This window comes from Nicotiana tabacum, chromosome 6, assembly GCF_000715075.1.
Source record: "Nicotiana tabacum cultivar K326 chromosome 6, ASM71507v2, whole genome shotgun sequence".
Lineage (NCBI taxonomy): Eukaryota > Viridiplantae > Streptophyta > Magnoliopsida > Solanales > Solanaceae > Nicotiana > Nicotiana tabacum.
The window spans coordinates 56,358,616-56,372,802 of NC_134085.1; the positions used below are offsets into that span (position 1 = coordinate 56,358,616).

Here is a 14,187-nt window from a genome sequence, read left to right on the forward strand (position 1 = left end):
GACTTTATACTTCTGTCAGGACACACCAACGGACAAGGTCCTAGTTGTGTTCCTCTTCTGTAACAGTTGCCAGATGGTCACTTTCTTCTGCTACGTTCCAGCTGTGCACTTGACCTGTATTTCTGTCAGAGAACCCCAAGGGAGCAAGTCCCTGTTGTGTTTCTCTTTATATTGATTGCGTACAGTCACTGACTTGTGCTTTTGTCGGAGAACCCTAAGAGACCAGGGCATCGGGTCCCTATTGTGTTCCTCCCTGTGGTCGTTCATCCATTCGCTGATTTTTAGACTTCGAACAATTCACATGAGATGTGTATCCTGTGGGACAAGGTTCTCTATTTGGTTCTTCACAACATATTTGTTAGATCATCAAAACATAAGAAGTATAAAACTAAGACATTGAAAACCCATCACTTACATTGCTAATGTGTAAATAATTCTCGTTGGAATTGTTGAAACTTGTAGGAATTATAGAGTTCTGTTGTAGTATTCCTTTGTAGGAATTTGTAGGAATCCTTATAAGAACTCACGTTAGTATTTGGAAAACTCACATCTAACTCTTGGTATTGAAAAAGCTAGAAGGAAATGTCTTTTGTAAAGAATTTGTAGGAATCCTTATAAGAACTCACGTTAGTACTTGGAAAACTCACAATTGATTCTTGGTATTGAAAAAAACTAGAAGGAAATGTCTTTTGTATATTACATGTTAAGTTGCCACCTATTTAAAATGGAATAAGAGTCATACTTCCATCAAATCTTGGCTGCCACGTTTGGAGATATAAGACTTATCCAAATATCTGGATTAATTATCCACTAATCATTTGATTAATTTGTTAATTTCCCATTAACCACTCTTTAACAAATTACCCACATAATTAAGAATTATTTTCACTTACTTAAAATATTACTCACTTTTTACATAACTTATACACCTTACTATCATGGCCATGTGGCACATTGTATGGTACTAGTCCATAAATACCAGGTATTTTAGCTCGACCCGTATTTTTTTCCCAAAATGCCAAATTTCAATGGAATTAATTTCTTTTGATTTGCTTACCCTCTCACCTTCACGAACTTATCACTTGTTTGAAATAGCATAATCCTTATAATCTCTAAATAATCTTTTCCTTGGACTGATGTCAATTACCTTATGACAAATTCAACGTACAATACTATAGGGTGCAACATTGTCGTAATTTAATACTGCGAAGCGTAACATCATCGTAATGTAATACTGCAAGGCGTAACATCACCGTAATATAATATTGTAGGACGTAACATTATCGTAATATAATACTGCGAGACGTAATATCGACGTAATATTGCGGGGCGTAATACTAGGATAGAACTACTCTGATACCAAGTTTGTCACGTCCCAAACCTGAAGAGGCGTGGCCGGCACCTGGTGCAATACTTGGCCCGAGCGTACCACTTTGTAACTATAAACTCTAGAAGGGTAACCCTCACCTTAGACCGATGAGGCCATATTCTGAATCATATGAAAATATCGTCTCTCTTATCTAAGGGGTAAAAATACCCAAAAGCTCATATATATAATTACACATACATACATATATATATATATATATATATATATATATATATATATATATATATATATATATATATATATATATATATATATATATATATATATATATATATATATAACTATGGAGGCTGATGAGGCCGCCATGAACATCTACTGATATACAAACTATAAAGTACATCTACAAGCCTCTAGAGATAATTGAAATGTACCATGGTCGAGACAGGGCCTCGACCTACCCATCAAACCTGTGTATATAAAATGGACTCCAAGGTCTAGACCTAGTGACTCTGAGGAAGTGGAGCTTACAAACCAAGCTCATATTTGACTCTATCTGCTGGGTGGGTCTGTCCAATTGTCAATGAGGACCTGCAAGCATGAAATGCAGCATCCCTACCAAAAGGGACGTCAGTATGAAATAATGTACTAAGTATGTAAGGAAACAAAATAACCGAAAGATGAAACTGAACTGATAATATAATAAATGAAAGTAACTGGGTGTCAAAGATAATCTGAAGATATGCTTGCCTACTGATTCTGACTCAACTCTCTCAATATAGTAAGTAAAATAGTTGGCCGGCCTTATAAGGCTCGGTATGTGTAACTGCTCTGCCGTAGTATGCTCGCTCATAGGCGCTCGACCATACTAGGCTCAGTATCTTGGCCATTCTAGCTTGCTCATAGGCGCTCGGCCATAGTAGGCTCGGTATATAACTCACCATCTAACCAGAGGTTGCCCAATAGGGGTCTTCCCATCGATTATAGCTCAATGGTAGTGAAAATAATGTAACACTGTATATATATAGACTATATGCTCTCTTGGCTGAAAGAAGACAAAACTAAACTGAATTTGAAGTCCAAATAAAGGAGAACACTGTAACTTATGAGACTAGGATAATGTACATAATTTTATAAATAGCCAACGACTATTTTATGTCTCGTTATCAAACACATGTAGTTACTGGATCATACCAAAATGAAGGAAAAGTTTAGCCTTAACATATCTTATCACAATCTGTCTAGTAACCACATTAAACTCGCCTCTGATGGGTTTTCAATGTCTTTGCCTTATGCTTCTTATGTTTTAATAATCTAACAAACTTGTTGTGAAGAACCAGATAGAGAACCTGACCCACATGGTATACATTTCAAATGAATAATGTCCAGTCTGATCTCCGGCAAATGAATGAACAACCACAGGGAGGAACACCAACAAATGAATGAACAACCACAGGGAGGAACACAACAGGGACCTGGTGACCTGGTCCCTTAGGGTTCTCCGATAGAAGTACAAGTTAGTGACTGTCCGCAACTATTATAAAAAGGAACACAACAGGGACCTGATCCCATAGGGTTCTCCGACAAGAAGTAAAGTCAATTGTATAGTTGGAACATAACAACAGAAAGTGACCATCTCGCAACTATTGCAAAAGATGAACATAATTGGGACCTGGTCCCTTAGTTTTCTCTGACAGAAGTACAAGTCAACTATACAGCTGGAACGCAACTGCACAAAAGTGACTATGCAGTAGACAGTGCATCAGTCACTTCTCATTGGGAAGAAGCGTGTACCAAATAATAGACATCACTATCCATTATGATGTCTTTTGTGATATAACAACCTGGTGCAAGGAACAACACTTCACTTGTGCATTCAGTAATATTCTCTCAAGCTTAACAGTGTTCATCCGGCATTGAAGTCACTGGTGTGTCAAGAACAAGAAGACAACTCCACTAAGGATTAGTTTCATAATGAGTTTATGTATATCCATAGTTGAGTTATAATCATGTTATTTGTTCTTCATTGTATATCCTATTTTGCTTTCTTAGAAGCTTTGTCTTAGGAAAACCAAAATCCATAAACTTTCGAGTTTATGTTGTGACTAGGATTAGTCATAAGTTTAAAGTCTTTGTAACTAGAAGAGTCATAAAGTGTCTTGTGGTGAGAGCATCACAAGTTAGTTGAATTCTTTGTAATAAGGTTATTACAAAGTGCCTTGTAATAGTGAGATTGCAAGTTAGTGAAGTTAAAAGCCTACAAGTGTAGGTCGTGGTTTTTTGATCCCCTTGTGTGGGATTTTCCACGTAAAAATCCCTTGTCTTCTTTACTTACAGTTTTATTAGCATTCTCAGCTTGACCTCATAGAGGACCAGGTACTCTACTGTTTGGTGGACTCATACAAACTAACAATTGGTATTAGAGCGGGTTCTTTCTAAAAGGCTAACACCTAGAAAGGATGTCAATGGCTGCTCCACCCAACTTTGAGGAAGGACAATCAACCTACAGACCTCCTAGATTCAATGGTCAATACTACGGCTGGTGGAAGACTCGCATGCATGATTTTATAATGGACGAAGACTCAGAACTATGGGACATAATCTGTGATGGTCCACATGTTCCTATGAAGAAGTTTGAAGAAACTGGACCAATGGTGCCAAAAGACAGAAAAGCCATAGAAAAGAACTATCGTGCCAAGAAAATCTTAATGTATGGCATAGGACCCGATGAGTACAACAGAGTCTCAGCTTGTGATACTGGCAAAGAAATATGGGAAGCGTTGCAAACCGCATACAAAGAAACTACTCAGGTTAAACAGTCCAAGATTGACATGCTCATTACAGAGTATGAGCTCTTTAGGATGAAGGATGATGAGTCTATACAAGATATGCACACCAGATTCACCTCCTTCATAAATGAGCTTTATTTACTTGGAGATGTTATTCCCAAAAACAAGCTTGTAAGGAAAATCCTCAGTGCTCTACCTGGTTCTTGAGAAAGTAAGGTAAATGCCATCACTGAAGCTAAAGGTCTACAAACTCTAACCATGGATGAGTTGATTGGTAAGCTGAAGACATACGAGATGAAAAGAAAGAAAGATAATGAAAGGAGAGAGCCGAAGAAGGAAAAGAACCTGGTACTCAAAGCTGAAAGCAGAGACTCAAGTGATGAAGATAGTGACATGGCCTATCTTACTAAAAGATTTCAAAAGATGGTTCGAAGAAATGGTGGTATACCAAAGAGGGGCAGTTCAAGTAAAGCAAGGAACAATGATCTCTATCACAGGTGCGGAAATCCATGGCATTTCATCAAAGACTGCCCACTCACGAAACAGGAGCAATACAAACAAAATCCTAAAAAAGCAGCAAAAAGGAACTCGGTTCCACACAAACGATTCAATCGAAAAAGTGCAGCTGACAATATTGTGAAACAGGCTCTTGTTGCTTGGGGAGACTCTTCCAGTGAATCAAAAAGAGAACCAGATGCTGAAAACATTTCCATGATGGTAGTGGAAACTGAAGCAACGAAGTATGATTTATTGTTCACGTTGATGGCTTAGTCTGATAATGATGAAGAAGATGAAGACGATGAGGTAAATTTCAGGGATGTTCAGAGAAATCTGAAATCCTACTCTTCTAAGAAGTTAAGGTCATTAGCTAATGTTCTAATTGATGCTTATTATAGCCTTGACAATGATAAGGAGACCTTGACCATAGAACTAGGAGAAGCTGAGCAATCTAGAGATGATCTGGTGGTCTGTGTAGTGGACCTAAATGAGACCATAGCTAATCTCGGAAAAAAAAGAAGCTCTAAATGAAAAAGATAACTAGTGTAGAAAATGAGAGAGATGACCTGATGGTTGTGGTGATTGACTTGAAGGAAATAATAGAAGGTCTCAGCAATGAAAACACACTCTAGAAGGAAAATTTTTAGCTACTAAGCAAGAGAGGGATGATTTTTTAGTGATAATCACTGACCTAGTGAAAGCCATTGAGAGGCTCAATAGAGAACATAGGACTGTGAGTCTTGGGAAAGGGAAGGAAGTAGCTAGTGAGACACACATCAAGCTCGAACATGAATTAAATGATGTGAAAACTAGTCTGTGGTGAATTTGAGAAAAATAGGCAACTTCAGCTGAATTGGAGAAAGTAAAAATTGATCTTGAGAAATCTCTGAAGTGGACCTGGTCCTCAGATACTGTCACTGCCATGTATTTGAATAATAGTGGAAACAGGTAGGTAATCGGGTTCCAAATGGAGAAAACTCCTTACAACCCTCACAGCAAGTACGTCATTGTTCCTGATAACTGGCTGGTACCCACTGTGGGAATAATGGGCACTTCAAAGAAAATTACCAGGACAGGGTTCAATTTGTTCAGAAAAACAAAGTGTTTACTGATGAAGTGACTACTAACAAGGGACCAGAACCGGTCGCAAGAAACGAATATTGCTTGCATGGACTAGAAAAGCCATTATCCATCCCTTTTATAATAACAAGGGACCCAAACTAAATCTAACCCATAATCTGCATGTGCAGGAAAATGGTGAGAGGAAATGGACTGCAATGAACCAAGGACAGTGTATGCTCAAAACACGTGACTAGAAGCACCATAGATTTCTTCTCACTGAAATATCTGCAGGAAAGGAATGTATCCATTGAAAAAGGAAAGGGTACATTCTCAGTGCTGGAAAAGTTGGAGAATCTCTCTATCACTCAGTTGAGAATGTGTACTATGTGGATGGCCTAAAGTACAATCTCTTGAGTGTCTCTCAAATCTACGTTAAAGGGAACAAAGTAGAGTTCTTGTCAAAAGAGTGCATAGTTACCAATCTGGTGACTGGCAAAGTGGTCTCAGTGTTCAAAAGAAACAAGAACATCTACGTTGCTGACTTTCAATCTTTACAAGCTAGTGATATGAGATGCTTGAGAAGGACCTAGTTCGTGGTCTGTCAAATATAAGATTCACCTGGACAATGGTTCTTAGAACAAAGGATGAGACTTTTGAAATGTTTAGGGCCTTTGTCAAGAAGATCCAAGTGAAGATAAAATTGAAGGTAGTATGCATTAGATCTAACCACGGGACAGAATGTGACAACGCCAAATTTGATGAGCTAGTAACAAAAATGGAATCACACACAACTTCTCAGAACCAAGGACTTCACAGCAAAATGGTATTGCTGAAAGAAAGAATAGAATTAGAAGACATGGCATGGACAATGCTCATCGACAATGGAATCGCCAAGAGTTTCTGGGCAAAATCAGTAAATACTATTTTCTACTTGGTGAATAGGTGTATGATCAGGTTCCTCCTGAATCAAAACCCACTATGAGCTGCCAAATGGAAGAAAACCAAAGACTGCTCATCTGAGAACCTTCTTGACTGAAAATGCCATGTTCTCGACAATGGGAAGGACCAGCTTGGGAAGTTTAATTCAAAGGCGATGAAGGAATCCTTCTGAAATACTCTCCACAAAGCAAAGGCCACAAAGTCTACAACAAAGGGCACACTAAGTGAAAGGAAGTGCTCATGGGGTATTCAACTAGACACCTTCCTCTAACCAAGGAAGAAACAGTGATGATCAATATAATGAACCATCTCTGGTCCATGGGAAATATCTGAGGTTTCAAATAGGGAGGCTGATATGATGAGTAAGATGAAGGAGATAGGTGAAAAATAATGCAACATCATCCTCCACTTCTCACAAGGAACCTGGTACTTCACTTACTACCACTAAAGCTGAAGAAAGAGTGGAGATGCAGTTCATGGCGCTCCACAAGTAACAGAACAAAGAGTGTAGGGAAAACAAATCAACCTCCCAAGTTCCCCTACCTATCAAGACTCAATCACAAACTGGAAACACAAAAGCTCTCATCTGTCTGATAACCTAATCACTCCCTTTTCTCTAAAGTTAGACAAGTATTAAAAATTTAAAGAAAAAATGTTTTTAGGTCCCTTCTGTATCTCCACTCCAGAATAGAATCCAAAGTCAAGTCCTTAGCAATTCTACTTGAGGGCCGCCAAAAGAAGTTTGAGATATCTTAAAAGAACTCAGCACCTGGTCCTGTATTACCCCTCAAGTGACAATTTTTAATTCTGTTGGGTATGATGAATATGTTAACTGTGTAGATTTTCTTGTGGACAGGAAAAGCACTTCTAGAGTGGTTCACTTGCCATGTTCATGTCTCATTCTTTGGGGTACAAGGAAGTAAAACTCAATGGCATCGTAAACAACTAAGGAAGAATGTGTAGCGGGAGCATCCTGCTGTGCTCAAACCTTATGAATTGAGAAGCAACAAGAAGATCTTGGGGTATCTTCTGATGGTATATCTTCTCTATCCAAGTCATAATAAGAGGACCAAGTACATTGAGGGGTAGCATTATCTTCTGAGGGTCAATATGGAGAAAGGGTTGATCTGTGGAAAATCCTGTAGCACAGAAGACCAAATTCCAGATACCTTCACCAAAGCTTTGAGTAGGGAACATTTTGGAAGAAACAAGGTGAAAATGGGGTATTGAGATCTAATGGAGAACCTGATTCCCCATCAGTTGGCTATGAAAAACACCTTCAGGTAAAATTAGCTAAAGTGTTTTCTGGCCAAGCCTAACTCACATCAATACCGTTGCAGGTAAACACGCATGACAATCATAGAAGCTAAAGGTACAGTTATGAACTGCGAAAGAAGAGGTGCTAAAACCCTTTTCAAAAAATTGTCCGGGCATAAGGTTCTTGCACCATATGTTAGTAGTAATGTGTTTATTCTGCATGCCTTCTCAAAATTGTTTAACAAAATCAACTCAATTGTCATATCATCCGACTTTTCAAAGTCTGCATGTCATGTCTTGTCTCTCAAATCCCTTCATCCTCTCTACATGATAACATTTTCCCACAAACCTAGCGCCATTTTCAGAACTATTCAGAATCTCTTTTCATCATTAGTTCTTCTTCCACTAAAACTTTTCTTCTCCCTCACAACAAGTCATGAACCTTCGTCTCTTCTGTATAAATGTGATCCTCTCTTCATCTCTCTCTCTCACTCTACTTACCTACCAAATACTCCTATAATGGCAATCGAACAATCGCCTCCTTCTCCCACCATTAACACCACTCCCACTTGCCTATCATCCTTGAAATTATCCCTAGAGATTCACTATTTCACTCCTTCCAATACTACTGTACCCACATCTGGTTCCTCCTTTTTTCCTATAGTTTTTCCTTTTCTGACAAACCCTATTTTTCTCCCATATATTGAGAACTCTATGTCCCGTCACTCCTCTGATCTCATCTAAGAATACTCAGGGGGTTTCACCTCTCAAGTGTTAGAGGTCCCTAAGGATGATCCTGATCAGTATCTGAACTCCTCTATTTTGGACTTAGTGACTCTCACGGAGTCACCAAAAAAGGAAGCAGCGCATAATATCATGGCTATCGCTGCTAAGAGTCTGATGAATGAAGGAGTATATCTCTCGTCTGAGTATCAGGGGGAAGAAACTCCATTCCTAGGCGATGTAACAACCATAGTACTCCTCGAGTCTTTGACTCATGAGACGTTCCCAGAAAAAACTACTGAAGAACCTGATCCTCTTCTAGGCAATCGCACTTCTGCACCTCCTAATCATCCGAAGCTCTTAGAATGCTCCTCCAAGTCACCCACTATCAGGTCACAGCAGAAAGAGGGTTTTGAGTCTATATTGTAGAAAAGTAGGAGGAGTGTCAAGACAAGGAAATAAAGGTTGATAAATCAATGGGAATTTGTCACTAACAAGAGTGTTCTAGTAAGTGGGATTGACAAAAATGCTCCAAAGGAACCTGGTTCCGTAGTGCAACAATCTTTGAAAGTTCAAAAGTCTGTAGATAAAGCTTTCGATGAAACTATTGAGAAACAAAATGGTGCATCCGTGAAAGGCAGCAGCAAGTCTAAGAAGAGTCCAGTTGAGCAAGCCATGTCTGAATATGATGTTGTGGGGCTAGTAAGCTGGAAAGGAAATTCTATTGAAGGATCTAGCAAACGAAAACGGGAAACTGTTAGAGAACCTGGTGCTCTGAGGACCATGCCCAGTGATAGTGGTCTTTGGCAGCAGAGATTAAGAACTCAGAAAGTCTTATGGGGTCGTATATTTGACCTAGCAATTTCAGAGATGGCCGGTATGAGACAAATTCTGGAGATAGTAGAATTTCAGAAACGGGAGCACTTGTTTGAAGGGAGTATGCCTCTGGTGTACGAAGATGCGGTACAAACTTTCTATGCATCTCTCTTCACCATTGAGAGGGATCACATTTATGCGCTAGTAAATGGAGTAGACATTGTACTCGACGCTTCAGCATTGGGAAAGGTTCTTAGAATTTCATGTGAAGGAATGTCCTCAGTCAAAGGTGTCTGTGGTGTCAACTTTAGTAGAGCCATCATGAAAGAGCAAGCTATTCAGCAGGGGGAACAGGTGCATACGAAGGTATTACTTCCTGAGTATTAGCTTCTCTTTGAACTGGTCAATAAAGTGCTCTTACCTCGTTCTAAGAGGCGGTCTATTGCTACAAAATCGGATATGGTCTTAATGGAAGCGCTTAATGAGTTTGTCCCAATCAATCTACCAGCAATCATGATAGATCATATGCAAAAGGTGGCAAACTTTAAAGGTAGGAATTATGGTCCACCATATGGGTTCTCCTCACTTAGGTGTTAAGATTCTACAGGGTCCCCTTGGGGAATCCCAAAGTGGGCACAAGCAAGCAAACCTTCTCTAAAATCACTTTAGAAGAATGTGAATGTGTAGAAAGAGTTGGTGGAAGCATCTAGACCATTTCTCAGCTGATCAATGCTCAAAATATAGCTTCTGAAGAGATTAGAAGGTTGAGGGTTCAAAATGCCATACTGAAAACCCAGCTCAGTCAAGCGGTTAAAGGACCTGATTTTGTTAATGAAGAAGTTGCCTGACCGACAAAGGAAAATAATAAACTTTGGGCACAATTTCTTGAAGAACAACTGTCTACAAATGCTCGACTAGACCTGGTTCTCAAAACCATTGTTGCCTCTCCTTCCAAGCCTCCTTCTTCTAGTGTCCCCTAGGATTCTCTCAATGGCCAACTATTTTTACTCTAATATTTTATGGCTGTTGTTTTCCTTTTGTTTGCCTTTTTTTTGTGATGACATGCTGGAATTCACTATTACTGCTCATGTCTTGCTCAGTCCATTGTTAATATTAATGACACAACTCCTCTTTTTGCTTGAACAATGTTGTGTTCCTCTGGCTTCTCTTTTCTGTCATGTTGTGTGCACATATGTGGCATGAATTAGCTGTGTTAGACTTCTTTATGTAATTACCTGCTTGTATTCTTTTTAATGATGCCAAAAGGGGGAAAAAGTCATAAGTGAAAGGGATCTGAGATTAAAGTCATAAGGGAAAGGGATATGAGATTAAGAGGGAATCAAAAGGAAAAGGAGAATAAGTGGAAATCAAAAGCAAATAGTCAGGGGGAACTTATGTAGTTTCAGGGGGAACTTGTGTAGTTTCTTGTATCTTATCTGGTTATTTCTGCTCTAAACAAATACTATCAATGCCTAAGTTTGTCATCATCAAAAGGGGGGAAATTGATGGGTTTTCAATGTCTTTGCCTTATGCTTCTTATGTTTTGATGATCTAACAAACTTGTTGTGAAAAACCCGATAGAGAACCTGACCCACATGGTATACCTTTCAAATGAATAATGTCCAGTCTGATCTCCAGCAAATGAATGAAAAAACATAGGGAGGAAGACCAACAAATGAATGAACAACCATAGGGAGGAACACAACAGGGACCTGGCGACCTGGTCCCTTAGGGTTCTTCGACAGAAGTACAAGTCAGTGACTGTCCACAACCATTATAAAGAGGAACACAATAGGGACCTAGTCCCTTAGGGTTCTCTGATAAGAAGTACAAGTCAACTGTATAGTTGGAATGTAATAGAAGAAAGTGACCATCTCGCAACTATTACAAAAGAGGAACACAACTGGGACCTGGTCCCTTAGTGTTCTCTGACATAAGTACAAGTCAACTATACGGCTGGAATGCAACTGCACAAAAGTGACTATGCAGCAGACAGTGCATCAGTCACTTCTCATTGGGAAGAAACATGTACCAAATAATAGACATCACTATCCATTATGATGTCTTTTGTGATATAACAACCTGGTGCAAGGCACAACACTTCACTTGTGCATTCAGTGATATTCTCTCAAGCATAACAGTATTCATCCGGCATTGAAGCCACTGGTGTGTCAAGAACAAGAAGACAACTCCACTAAGGATTAGTTTCATAATGAGTTTATGTATATCCGTAGTTGAGTTGTAATCTTGTTATTTGTTCATCATTATATCTCCTATTTTGCTTTCTTAGAAGCTTTGTCTTAGGAAAACCAAAATCCGTAAACTTCCAAGTTTATGTTGTGACTAGGATTAGTCATAAGTTTAATGTCTTTGTAACTAGAAGAGTCACAAAGTGGCTTGTGGTGAGAGCATCACAAGTTAGTTGAAGTCTTTGTAATAGGGTTATTACAAAGTGGCTTGTAATTGTGAGATTGCAAGTTAGTGAAGTTAAAAGCCTACAAGTGTAGGTCGTGGTTTTTTGATCCCCTTGTGTGGGATTTTTCAATGTAAACATCCCTTGTCTTTTTTACTTACAGTTTTATTAGCATTCTCAGCTTGACCTCATAGAGAACCAAGTACTCTACTGTTAGGTGGACTCATACAAACTAATAGCCTCTTCGCACTTTAATATATAACAATTATAATAATACTATCATTAAGTTACGAAAGGTACAACTATCGCACAACGAACGACAAGCTTATTTTGTATTAAAACGGGCAGCATCTCCCCGATAATCCTTACTTCCTCCAAATTCAAGATAACATCAACAACACAAGAAAACAACAGTAAAATATATATACATTATTTTCTAGCCTTATATGCACCATCCAATACTACAAAACAGCCCAACACACCCTAATCTCTTCATAAACAAAATGACCATCGTAGTAGTGTCAAACGACTCGAAAATGTTACGACGAATGACCATCCCACCAGCCTACATTTATATGGTGTTTATCCACACCCTTCCTCCTCCAAAACTCCATTAAAAATTATTAAAACACGTAGCCCAATAGCAACACAAAACAGTCCACAAAACAATCCACTACTAGTGAATAACTCGAACTCACGGCTTCTGATCACTGTCCCGTGAGTTCTTACAAGTACAGAAAGAAATACCATGAATTATAGCAGGAAAAAATGGATGAAAGAGAACAATAAACTCACCTTATTTGTTGGATAACTCAACTCCTATCTTGGTTCTTCAAACTCTATATTTTACCTCCAATTAAAACTTGAACGGGAGGGAAAATCAATTAGGGAAATTTTTGGGAGGATTTTTTTACAGCTTATATCTGGTTATTATGCCCTATTTTCAGTCTAATATAAGAAAATATGACTTTAAAAGGCCTCTTTGGACGACCCGAAATGGCCCATTTTTGGACTCTCATTTAAGCAAGTAGGTGAAAAACCTACTTGTCACCTAGCAGCCTGCACATTCTTGCAAAAATGCTCATATCTCTATACTCTAATGTCTTATCAATGAATGGTTTTATCCATTGGAAACTAGACATATAGATCTTCAATTTGGTAGGTAGATCATCCCATAGATCCATGTACATTGGAAGAAATTCTCAGCTACATTTGACCTAATTTTCAGCATATTTATAAATGTAACTTGTGATTACCTTTGCCAACTTTTGTTCCACAACTCACTTGACTTCAAAATATAACATACGACTAGCATAATTCATAACATAACCTCCTTATAATGTTAAACACCCTAGTCTCACTCTAAAAGTTGTGATGACCCAAAAGGTCATATCTTGCTTTAGAAGTCAAATCTGTGTTTTGAGGACTTAAAAACCTCCTTTTATCCAACCTCAATTTACGTGCGTAGTCCGGGCTCATTTCCAGAAGGTTTTTATGTGAAATTTACGAGAAATATTAAATTTAGCCTTTAAAATTGATTAAAGTTGACTTCGGTCAACATTTTTGGTAAACGAACTCGGACCCATGATTTGACAGTCCCATAGGGTCCGTAGTAAAATATGAGACTTGAGAGTATACTCGAAATCGAATTTCGAGGTCCCTAGCCCGAGAAAAGAATTTTTAAAGAAAATTATTTGCTGGAAAATATAAAGACTTTTGGAAATGAAATGGTGTGTCTTCTTAATAGTATCGGGCTTGTATTTTAGTTCTGGAGCCTGGTACATGTTTAAAATAATATTTAAGCCAAATCTATAAAATTTGGTAAGAATTGGAGTTGATTTGATATAAATCGGACCCTAGGTTGAGAAAATAGAAAATTTTAACTATCTTATCAATTTTATGAATTTCATGAATTTGAGGTTAAATTCGTAGTTGTTGATATTATTTTGATGATTTAATCACACGAGCAAGTCCGTATGATGTTTTTAGACTTGCGTGCATGTTTGGTTTGGATCCCCGAGCGCTCGGGTGAATTTTGGATAGGCCACGGAGTGAGTTTGGACTTAGAAATTTTTTGATCTGTATCTGGTGTTTGTTGCAGGCACTGATTTCGCAATTGCAAGGTCAGGCTTCGCAATTGCGAGCCTGTCGGGCTTGGTATTGCGAGGGGCCTTATTGCAATTGTGATGAATCCTAGCCAGCACTAGTTCGCAATTTCGAACCTCTCCTTCGCATTTGCGAAGTCGACAGGAGTCAACATTCGCAATTGCGACTAACTGTTCGCAATTGCGATAGCAGCAGATATTGCAGTAGGTTCGCATTTGCGAAGCCTGTATTGCAATTGCGAGCTTCGCAATTGCGAA

At 38.6% G+C, this 14,187-nt stretch overlaps 1 protein-coding gene across 1 annotated transcript; it reads left to right on the forward strand.

Annotated features, from left to right (window-relative positions):
• The first annotated feature begins 3,897 nt into the window (after positions 1-3,897).
• On the forward strand, positions 3,898-4,323 carry LOC142181828 (uncharacterized). The gene has a single exon (XM_075255396.1). It carries the CDS (start codon positions 3,898-3,900, stop codon positions 4,321-4,323), a length of 426 nt encoding a protein of 141 aa, XP_075111497.1.
• The last annotated feature ends 9,864 nt before the right edge of the window (positions 4,324-14,187 follow it).

Excerpts from the sequence above, each read along its gene's own strand:
- LOC142181828 (XM_075255396.1), top strand. The coding sequence starts at position 3,898 with ATGGACGAAGACTCAGAACTATGGGACATAATCTGTGATGGTCCACAT.